The sequence below is a fragment of the Echiichthys vipera genome, assembly GCF_963691815.1.
Source record: "Echiichthys vipera genome assembly, chromosome: 4".
NCBI lineage: Eukaryota > Metazoa > Chordata > Actinopteri > Perciformes > Trachinidae > Echiichthys > Echiichthys vipera.
In genome coordinates, this window is record NC_139829.1 from 33,927,702 (window position 1) to 33,939,856 (window position 12,155).

The 12,155-nt window shown below is 44.4% G+C and overlaps 1 protein-coding gene across 1 annotated transcript in view; it reads left to right on the plus strand.

Moving 5' to 3' along the window:
* tacr1a (tachykinin receptor 1a) overlaps window positions 1–9,782 on the plus strand; it is a gene marked incomplete at its 3' end in the record, with an annotated part of 46,247 nt that extends 36,465 nt beyond the window's left edge. Inside the window, exons 3-5 of the mRNA XM_083912692.1 lie at window positions 3,887–4,037; window positions 6,694–6,890; window positions 9,437–9,782. Of these exons, the coding sequence (XP_083768818.1) occupies window positions 3,887–4,037; window positions 6,694–6,890; window positions 9,437–9,782 (694 nt within the window). The remainder of the gene's footprint in view (window positions 1–3,886; window positions 4,038–6,693; window positions 6,891–9,436) is intronic.
* Between the last annotated feature and the right edge of the window lie 2,373 nt (window positions 9,783–12,155).

Consider the following 12,155-nt stretch of genomic DNA (forward strand, 5'->3'; position numbering starts at 1 on the left):
GTCTTTACAGCAGCCTCGTCCTGAAAACACGACACTCGAGAACTGAGAAATAACACAAGTGCTTCAGGAAGGGAGAGCCAAGAATGGAAATGCGGATTTCTTCTTCTTCTTCTTCTTCTTCTTCTTCTTCTTCTTCTTCTTCTTCTAACAGTCTGGATCTTTTACCTTTTACGAGCCCTTTATTCCTCCTCTGTCTCCAGGCTGCTGTGTAAACCGAGACATTTATCTGAGGCAAGGCTGATGAATTACAAATGTCAACTACCTGTGGTCTGTTAAATTGCGGCTGTTTTTCATGTAAGAGAATTAGCAAGCGATAACCGACGATTTCACCGCTTTCTGACATCCACAGCCCAGTGAAGGACGGCAAATACAGATAGAAGAACATAAATATTATCTGGTTACTTCTCCAGTTCCCTGGAAGTGAAACCTGTATTCAGTGAACGACACATGTGATGCATGGTACGTTTTCTATCCTGTTCAGTCCGAACTCTTGAGAAACACACCTATACCAGACACACACACACACACACACACGCACACACACACACAGACAGGATTTACTCAAGACTTCTGCTTTAAGCTCATCACTCCTATTGGCACTTGTGTGCATACAAATCACATTTCTGCAGCTAATTGGATTGCGGCAGCTTCCGTTTTCTCTGAATCGATTTTCCTCCGCGTTATCTGCGTCATGTGTGATTTGCTGCTATATGTACGTGTTGGCTGTAGTTAATACATTAAATAGGGTTTCATTGTGCCGGGGTGGCAGAATGCTTGACTTCTCGGTTTAATTAAAGACCAGATTAGATTTTAGTGTTTCTCTTCTGCTCTCCTGTGAAAGGAGCGTGAGAAAAGCACAGGTGTAACTAATAACATTAACAAGGACTCTTCCCTTTGAACTGCGCCAGGAAGCCAATATACACACAACCCTTATGAAAGACGAGTCCCAGTTGCATACATAATTTAAGCAAATTGAGTATGTGGTGAAAATGTGAGAAATACGAGCGAGAGAGAGGGAGAGAGAGACACACACACACAGTCTGTTAAGCTTTTTGGTGCATGTATTGCATAATTTGCTGTTAAATTGTACTTGATGTCTGAATGCAGACAATGACAATATAATTCTATAGTATATTCTCTTTACGATGATTATGTAGCATCATCGGTGACTGGTGTCTGGTCTATCCACACAGGTGTTTTCACTGTGTTTGCCTGATCAGACCTCTTCTCTGGACCGTGTGGGTGTGACATCTCTCTCCATCTTTAGTTAGTGTTCTTGCACCTGTCGATCTAGAAAGTGGTACAGTGGCGTCCTTGCAAATATACTCATTGCTAGAGGTTTGGTGACACAGCCCAGTTGCCAGAGTAAAATTTTTATATTGTACGTTTCTGCAGACAACAGATATGTTTAATCTCGACGTCTCACACACTGTGACACGTTCTCGTTCCCACAGCTGCTTTTTAATTCTCCACGGTCAGAGATTTACCAAGTGACCTTGGTGAAAGTTCAGTGTTTCTCATAAACTGTATCAAAAATGGATGTAATGGATGTTGGGGTCCGTTCTCTCCACTTGATCCAATCGTCCTCCCCCACGGGAGTCGCCATCTTGTCAGACTTTGACTCCTCATTTCGTCCTAAGCCCTCAGAAAAACATTAAACTCTATGTTGGGCACTGTTTTTTTATATGAATCACTTTCATTTATAGACTAAAGTCTGTTGTGGACTGGACAAAATTACAGCAAAATAAACCAAACCTTCAAAAATCTACAACATTATTGTTTTCTATATCATTTCTATAGATCATCTCTCTCTAACACATGACTTTGACTGTAGGGTACAGCTTTCCATAAGCTAACAAACAAAACCTTCCCATCTAATAAGCACTTAAGATCAATTGACTTCATTTATTTCCGTTGTTTTCTATCCACTTAATATCAATCCTGTCCAGTAGTGATTATTAGATTTGGACAAAAGAAGGAAAAACTGGGTCGAGTTAAGAGGCATGTTTGACTTATTTTCAGAAAATTAGATCCATGGTTCTGTTTCGTCACACTGTGTTTACTTCAATGCATGTAACCAGTCGGGGTCGTGGGGTGGCTGGAGCCGATCCCAACTGACATCGGGCGTCAGTCTATCACAGGGCACATAGAGACGCACAGAGACAGACAACCATTCACACCTACGGGTGATTTAGAGTCATCAATGAACCGAACACCTGCACGTCTTTGGACTGTGGGAGGAAACCGGAGAACCCGGAGAAAACCCAATGATCCAAACAAATTGTGTCCCTTACAATTACAGCTGTGATTGTGGATCTTAATCTCAAAAGTCTTAACTCTGAATGAGATCCCTTCAGACTAAAGACTGAACCTGACGGAGCTCTCAGTGCTCTGATATCAGCTGTCTACGCAGGTCTCCCTTGACTGGGTAACACATCTACCGTGTGTGTGTGTGTGTGTGTGTGCGTGCATGCGTGCGTGCGTGCGTGCGTGGGTATACAGTGGGACGAACATAATTGTAATTAATTGCCAATGAAAGGGCCCGTGAGCCTCATCTGCAGCGTTCACAGAGGGGCACACAGATTGTCCCTCTGAGATCGCTAAAATCAGGGGGTCTTCCATCCCTGAACGCGTTTACCAGTGTGACATAATACAATTTGCAACATTTTAACGGACATTCATGCACATACATACTGTATGTATATAAACAGACCACGACAGCCCCTATTAACCTGCACAGGGACTCAACAGGAAATGAACAGGATGAAACACTGTGTCGGCGTTAGAAACTGTCATATCTAATTATTTCGTTAGGGGTTTAAATTCATCGGACAGTTCTTGGAGCAGAGGTCTAACTGATTCCCCTCACACCTTTTAATCATGTTACAAAGCAAAACTTTTTCTCACACCTCCGGCAAACACACTAATGATGATTGATTCAGCCCTCCATGAGTAACTTTTAGCGTGACTACGTACTACACGTCAGTGCTTCAGAGTTAGGGGGAGTTGGCAGGCGGAGAAAAAAAGGATTCAAAGGCTTTCTGTTAACTACGAATGCCGACTGCGACAGATAAGCCCTTAGAAAAACATTAAACTGTATGTTGGGCATGTTCACCATCTCACCATTCTCTTACATAAATCTTCTATAACTGTTTTGTATTAACAGTGGATGAAAGAACTACATACATACATAATTATCATCTGACTCTGCCACATGTAAACAGCATTCCCGGATTACTGTCGGGTTTCTCGTCTGCGCATGCTCCCCACTCCGCAGCAGTGGCTTTTTGACATGGAGATAGAATAAACCAGGAAGCAACGCCGCTGAAAACAACAACAACAGAGCGCTACCTTTATACCAAGGGAGGAGTTCGCCGCGGAGAGTAACATCACTACCAAGAAGACCCATTTCTGGTGTCATTCTGCCCAGAAGGAAGCCGTTTTACCCCCGCTTGTGATTTTGACAAAGGGGAACTGTAACATAAAGCTGCATTCAGATCAGCTGTTTGTCGTGGAGCGCCACCTACTGTACCGGAGGAAGAGCTACTCCGTCATTTTCCCATTCAACCCCCTTTCATGTATACGAGGGGAACTTCAATGATCCCCATAATAAGGCCATTTTTGGGTTACTGTTGTGCTTGGGAACGCACAGGCACGGGCTTTTCCACCTAAACGTAGGGAAAGAGAGGACACAACCAGACCCTATTCCTGCTGAAAGAGTGGGACCTAACAAAGCGACACACACACTTTCGCACATGTACATTGCCCAGCACCAAACAGCCAACAGTGGTTCTATTCCTATGGATTCAACTTGAGTCTCTCTCTCTGCTTCAGTCAAAAGACATTTATATGATTTATGTGATATGGTATGTTTGTCCTGTCATAGGTACTATGTGTGTGTGGCCATCCTGATCTACTTCCTCCCTCTGCTGGTGATGGGTTGGGCCTATCTGGTGGTGGGACTGACCCTCTGGGCCAGTGAGATCCCCGGAGACTCTTCTGACCGCTACAAGGAGCAGCTGACGGCCAAACGCAAGGTAACCCGCACTTTAGATTGTGTTCTCACAGTTCTGGGAAATACAAACTAATGTAATCAGTTCATGTCTGTCTGCATTTTCCACCCAGTGATAACATCATCATCACAGTCCTCTCCCCTGTCTTCCTCTGTTCTTTGGTACCTCTTGTTTTTCAGCTCATTGCAGTCTATTCATCTTCTGTTTTGGCCATCACCTCTCTACCTCCTCTAACAGTTTCTTTCATTTCTCTGTCATCTGGGAACTGTGAACACAACTGTGTCCCCTGTATTGTGTGTGTGTGGGAAACTGTGGACAGATCTGCCTGTGCCTGTCAGATGTGTTCACAAGCAAAGACTTGCTTTTCTGACCCCAGATCCTGAAATGAGAATCCTGCACAGACATATTTACCAAGGTGTCTGTGCACTGATGAGATCAGTCGCTGCAGGTCAGCCTGTGAACATTTAGTTTGATAGATGTTTCCAAGCGCTCCACTTATTGGATTTCATTCTATTTCCCTTTAGTTTTCTATATTTTAGATTGCTCCTTCACTTTATGTCTTACTTTGATTCGTTCAACTTGTGGATGGATTGGAATTAGGGCTGTCAAACGCTGTGGCTTGCCTGACTTTTTGAAGGGCAGGGACGAAAAGGAAAAAAGGGCACATAAAGCGCATCCTCGCCAATGAAGAGGGCACTTTAGCATGTGTTTTGGCTCCTAGAGGGCACTTTAGCACGTGTTTTGGCTCCTAGAGAGCACTTTAGCATGTGTTTTGGCTCCTAGAGGGCACTTTAGCACGTGTTTTGGCTTCTAGAGGGCACTGTAGCATGTGTTTTGGCTCCTAGAGGACACATTAGCATGTGTTTTGGCTCCTAGAGGGCACTTTAGCATGCGTTTTGTCTCCTAGGTGGCACTTTAGCATGCGTTTTGGCTCCTAGAGGGCACTTTAGCATGTGTTCTGACTCCTAGAGAGCACTTTAGCATGTGTTTTGGCTCCTAGAGGGCACTTTAGCACGTGTTTTGGCTCCTAGAGAGCACATTAGCATGCGTTTTGGCTCCTAGGTGGCAATTTAGCATGCGTTTTGGCTCCTAGAGAGCACTTTAGCATGTGTTTTGGCTCCTAGAGGGCACTTTAGCATGTGTTTTGGCTTCTAGAGGGCACTTTAGCATGTGTTTTGGCTCGTAGATGGTACTTTAGCATGTGTTTTGGCTCCTAGAGGGCACTTTAGCATGTGTTTTGGCTCCTAGATGGCACTTTAGCATGTGTTTTGGCTCCTAGAGGGCACTTTAGCACGTGTTTTGGCTCCTAGATTGCACTTTAGCATGTGTTTTGGCACCTAGAGGGCACTTTAGCATGTGTTTTGGCTTCTAGAGGGCACTTTAGCATGTGTTTTGGCTCCTAGATGGCACTTTAGCATGTGTTTTGGCTCCTAGAGGGCACTTTAGCACGTGTTTTGGCTCCTAGAGGGCACTTTAGCATGCATATTGGCTCCTAGAGGGCACTTTAGCACACATTTCCGCTCCTAGAGGGCACTTTAGCACACGTTTCCGCTCCTAGAGGGCACTTTAGCACGTGTTTTGGCTCCTAGATGGCACTTTAGCATGTGTTTTAGCTCCTAGATGTCACTTTAGCACGTGTTTTGGCTCCTAGAGGGCACTTTAGCATGCGTTTTGGCTGCCATGAGGGCATTTTAGCACACTTTTTTAACAAACGCTGACAAACTTTAAACCACAGCTGTGATAATACACAAAGTTTGCAATGACAGTAGGAGACCTGACCTACCTAAGGGGGCCCCACCGGACTCAAACTTTTATGGTTCTGGTTTTTGTTTGATTCTTCGGATTTTAATTGTTTGAATGACAAGTTTGTTTTGTTGGTGTCAGATTACTTATAACATAATGGTGATGAATGCTCCGGGGGGCCCCTGTGAATTTTCGCCTAGGGCCCCTACAAACTCGAAACTAGAATTGCCACTGGTTGCACTTTGAGCATGTTAGCAACATAAAGAGCTGTTATGTCTAAGTACAACCTCACAGAGCTAGCATCTTTTCTCCTACTGGCCGTACATCTATAGTAGGAACTTGTACGTGGACAGAAATCGACAGCATTTTAAAACAAATGTACTGCAAACACACGAACACACACCTTTCAGTCTCCCCTACTGATTGTAGAAATCCCTGGATCATGACACCAGTCAGCCTCCTACTTTAATGAGGAAGCCTCACAGATCTGCCACGTCTGTCCATGATACATCAGTTCATTGTCAGGTAGCACTGTCTGTTAGACTGACAATGTTCAAAGCAAGTGAGCTTTTTCTGGATTGACAGATGAGGAGCTTGTTAAAGGAAGGAAAAGGTGAAAACGAGTCCTCAGAGGAAGCACTCAATGACGTGCAGCGTATCTCATGATCAAAAGATTATGAAAAAACGACAACACTGGCTTTAACACTCTCTTGATTGATGGTTTTCCTGGACAGGTTTTATATGTGACATGTGGCAGGTATACTGTTTTTATGACAGGTTCATTGTACTGAAATGTCTGCAAATATAAGCCTGTAACATCTGTTGAAGCAAGGGGTTTTGCAGAAATACTGGAGGGGCTCATTTGTAATACCCTGGTCCTTCAGCCATTCTGAACAGTACATATGAAGACAAAATGATGCTGTCATGTGTCCAACAGGTGGTGAAGATGATGATCGTGGTGGTGTGCACTTTTGCGGTTTGCTGGCTGCCCTACCACGTCTACTTCCTGCTGCACCAGTTCTTTCCTGACATGTCCGAGCAACAGTTTATCCAGCAGGTTTACCTGGCCATCATGTGGCTGGCTATGAGCTCCACCATGTACAACCCCATCATCTACTGCTGCCTCAACGACAGGTCAGTCAGCACCTACACAGGCACACAATATTATGTGTTATGTGATAATATTATTATTATTATCCTCCACTGCAGAGAGAAGCAGGCCTCCATTTGAATCAGGCTTATATTAGAGATAGAGGCAGTATACATGATCATATATAAGTAAGACGTCTCCCTGTTTACAGATTTTCACTATTGACAACTTAAGCCCAGTTCAGACCAAAGATTCGCAATGAGACGAGTTGAAACTTGCGACTACTTTCAACGTGCAGGTCTGCAACGTTCTGAAACCTGCCAGTTCAGACCAAGGAGACGAGGCAAGACGGTGTATCATCTCCATACCAATGACTCTCTGTACTTCCGTTCTAACCTCGGGACTTTTCAGCCTTTTTTCGTAGCTGGATTTAATTTGTAGCATTATAAAATATAAATGAGGACAGAGATAGTCAGATATTTGCTACAGCTGCGTTTCGAGCTGTGATGAAACGGCGAAAATACCGTTTAATTTCCCTGATTCACTGCTTTGTTCTGGATTAGGGCCGGTGCTCCCTCTCTTTGTTCATTGTATCGCTCGCTTGACCCTCTCTCTCTCTCTCTCTCTTTCTTTCTCTCTCTCACGCGCTCGTTGGGCCTCTGCCCTTAACGGCCTTTTCAACCAGCTGACAGTTTGTAAGTGACTCGACCAGCGGACTTTGCTAAGACTTGATTGGCTGTTGCAACAGGTGACATGTGTGTTACGTTCTAAAACCAGCTGCAGGCAATTTGCGAGGGGGACAACATCAGCAGGTTTGAGTCCAGACGAGACGGGTCAGTTCACACCGCTGCGACTTTCACCTGCAACGTTCTTAAATAGTTTTCTCGCGTTGCAAATCTTTGGTCTGAACTTGGCTTCCACCCTTTTCTCAAAAGTATGAACAGAAAACCAAATCTTCAAACTTTTATTCTGAATAGATTCTCAAAATCACACATCTTTCAGACCATGCACACAGACAGTCAGAACTTAAACACAGCAGTCATTACACGCTACATCAAAAAAATGGCAAACTCAATGTTCAGGGCAGAAAAACTGTTTTTTATGTGTATGATACAAATGCATTTACGAAAAGAAGTAAAATGAACATATTCACTGTAGTGTAAGTAATATAGTATTGCATATCTGCAGTATTGAGCACTTACGGTCGACACACACACTCACACACTCTCTCTCACACACACACACACACACACACCATCATATGGACAGACATTGTTTAGAATACTGATGTGCTCAATGTAAAACTGTATTATGAATGGGAAACACTGTTTGTTATTTAAAAAGATAATATCCGCAGTTGGACAAGGACAAGGACACAATATATGGACATTCAATGTACTTTGGTCCTTTCACAAGATAAAGTCTTTTTTTAAAGGAAAGATGACAAGATCTCAGCGCGGAAAACCTTTTTTCTTGTTAAGCTGTAGACATATTGTCCTTCAGGACTGCAGTCAATGACAGACACACACACACACACACACACACACACACACACACACACACACACACAGGCACGCACGCACACACGCACACACATCACACAACAATCCACTGCTGCCTAAGTGACAAGCAGTTGGCAACTCAGTGGAGACTGCTTATGCTCGCTCTGTAACTTTTCTGCAAAGAAACTCTCAAAGACCTCCACATCAACTGAAGTTAGACTAACTTCAAACTTTAAATCCAATCTCTGAAGCTGGCTGGAAACATGTATTATCTGTCAAACTTTGCCATTATTACAGTAGCCTTCTGCCTGTTAGCAAAAATGTCAATGAATTTGCATTTTGTTCACAGTCGCCATAACAATTTTTCCCAAACTCTTAATGCACCAACACACCGATGACACACAATTGGCAAAATGGTTCATTTAAACTGGACTTGGTTATTTGTCTAGGAAGACGTTTCACCTCTCATCCAAGAGGCTTCATCAGTTAATGTACGCATCTGACCAGGCTGGGACTGGACCAGGACCAGGACCAGGCTGGGACTGGACCAACTAGAGGTTAAGATTGAGGTTAAATACCTGGATCTCCACACCAGTTAGTTGGACCAGTCTGACCATCCTGGTCCTGGTCCTGGTCCAGTCCCAGCCTGGTCAGATGCGTACATGAACTGATGAAGCCTCTTGGATGAGAGGTGAAACGTCTTCCTAGACAAATAACCAAGTCCAGTTGCTTTTGACTGAAATTGCTTTGGGGATAACGGCGACCTGGACACATGAGAACATTCACAGGCTAAATAGATGAAGAGTTGAATTCATAAGAAATGAAACACACCCTGGATCAATAAATGAATAACAACACTTTGCTGCTACTGCCTTTGTTTGTGTGGTGACACCGGTAGCTTTATATGATTAATGTTAACTCAGTAATGTCAGTTACCCCTTGTTGCAACAATGACTTGTGTTTGGCAAAAGTTGCATAAGACTCTTCATTGGCAGGTAAAGCCCTGTTGGGTGAGCCAGACACATCTCACTGTTAAATGTTCACATGAGCCAAACTGAATAAGACTAATCTGTGCTTTTCTTGCACAGGTTTCGTGCAGGTTTTAAACAAGCCTTCCGCTTCTGCCCCTGCGTCCCTCAAGGCTCTTACGAAGGCCTGGAACTGAAGTCCACTCGCTACCATCAGACCCAGACAAGCGTTTACAAAGCCAGCCGGATGGAGACCACCGTGTCCACCGTTCTCCAGGTTGGGGACGACGTGGAGCAGCCCAAGGTCAAGGTGACAGCAGGTCCACGGCCCGGGGGAGCCGCGGTCGGGGCCAGACCACATAGCTCGTCCCTGGACCTCACCTCGAACGGGTCATCGTCCAGGAGCGTCTCCAAAACAGTATCAGAGACGTCCAGTTTCTACTCCAGCAATAACCTGCAGGAGTAGAGCTCAAACAACAGTAGAGCTGGCATTTGGCCAGACAGTAGGAACAGAGAGTGAGTTGACTGTTCACGTAGCTGCTTTTGCCTGTGTGTTCATGCAAAAGTACAGCGTGAATGTGTGAGTTTGACTGCCAGTGACTGTGTCTGAGTTTTGGATGAATACATTTCCAGTATGTTCACTCACTGGAACGTCATGTTTGGTCATTTGCAAGTGCGGCTAAGTCCCTGTTCACTGAGCGCCATCCTCACCCACAACATCCTTGTATAAAGTACTCATGCTACTCAGCGGTAATGATCGACTCCCATTAGAAAGGCTTGCTCTGCACCAAAAGGTGGTGAGGAGCACTTCTATGACATGAGCACATTCCTGTTCAAAGCTAAAGTGAAACAGACGCTAGCGCCGATCTTCGCAGCCCCTGCATATCACACCAGCCTTCTCTCAGTGCAGAGTGAAGGTTCACACATCCTCAATCACACAAACTGTGTGACTTCACATAGTTTATTTTGGAGAGGAGCTGAAACACGAGACCAGCTCGCTGTGAAAACAGCAGCTCCTCTTTTTAACAGAGGACGAGACACAACCTCTACACCTCTCATGGAGAAACCCTGTTTTTCACAGTAAGAAGAAACTACTTAAAAACACAGGTAGGTGTCTGCTTGCGGTTGAAAGTCTTTTCCTGAAGAGGTGATGGAGAGAAGAAAAACAACACAGCATGAACTCTGGACTTTGAGCAAGTGAGTGTGTGCAAACCGAGTCAGAAAACCAACTCTATCTCGCCAAGCAAAACTTCCTTAGCAATCAAGTCTGCAAGACGAGTACCTCTCCGGCTAAAGAAGTGCTCTAGGGATCCCCTGCAGGTGTGTAGAAAAGTTCAAGCAATTGCCTGAAATGCCAGCAGCTCCTGGTTCAGCTTTTACCTGGCTAAACATCGACTTAAACAGCTGGGAGCATCTTTTCTGAAACGCGGAGGTGCTCCGAATGCTGAAGAAGCAACCCCGAACCTCAAGTGAAATCTGCTCAATATGAGCGCTCAATCCCAGACTTAGTCCTCCACCCGACACCACTAAGCCAAGTAACACTAGTGTGTAGCTCAGCGGTCGATCTGTAATGGAGAGCAGATGAAATGTTCCTACAGAATCAATAGAGTTTCACAATAACAGCTGTCAGTGTACTTCGCTGCACCTATATAAACCCATGACATTGGTACGTGATCTGAATGCAAGGCACCACTTTCAAACTGTGAAGCTGTCTCTTTAGCTGCTCTACCCTTCCACCTGGGTCTGGATTACATTTATATTTTATACATCCAGTACATGCAATTTCTTGTCGCCTGTTTAATTTGTGTGGTTTTTTTTGTATTTTCACGTTTGTTAATGTGGCTAAAGTCATCTCCTCTGCGGCGGTTTAGGTGATTTGATCTGTAGCTCTCTCTAATATAGTTATGTTCCCATACCATTTTTATTCTTCTAGAGACCACCCGAGATACAGAGAACCGATCCATGATTGTATGGTTTAAATCAGGCTATACATACAGGGAGTAACTGCCACAGAAGTTCATTTAATTATCTAGTTTGACAGTCACTCAGTGTGTTTACATGCAGTTTGAAAACCTGATTATATATGTGTTAAGGGCATACCCCGGTTTCTTAAACACCATGTAAACACCGTACCCCGGGTAAAATTAGGGGTTTTACCCCGGTTAGCAGACCTAGAGAACTCCTTCAGTACCCTGATTATTCCCGCATGTAAACAGCATTATCTGATTATTATCGGGTTGCTCGTCTGCGCATGCTCCCCACTCCACAGCGGTGGCTTTTGACCCAGAAATAGAATAAACCAGGAAGCAATGGCGCCGAAAAAAACAACGTGAAAATAACAACAACAGTGATAGAGCGTTACATTTAAACCGAGGGAGGACTTCGCAACGGTAACAAACATCACTACCAAGAAGACCCGTTTCCATTGTAATTCTGTCTAAAAGTCGGCCCTTTGTGATTTTGACGAGGGTGAACCGGAAAAAAAGTCGTATTCAGCCCAGCTGTATGTTGGCGGAGCACCACCTGCTGTACCGGAGGAAGAGCTACTCATTCATTTTCTCCTTCAACCCCCTCTCATGTAAATGAGGGGAACTTCAATAACCGGGTCACTGGTGTGCATGTAAACGCACTGAGTCATAACAGATAAAGAACATAAATTAACACAGTATTGGATCGACACAGAGATGTACGTACTCGTCACCGATCCCCGCATTTTAGTCAGTCTCAAAATGTAATCCAGTCATACAAGATGCATGTTAACATGGCTTCTTAGTTGCAGCCAGCTATGTGCACGGGCAGCCTCTTAGCTACAGCTCCCTAATGTGCGGTGATGTGCCTT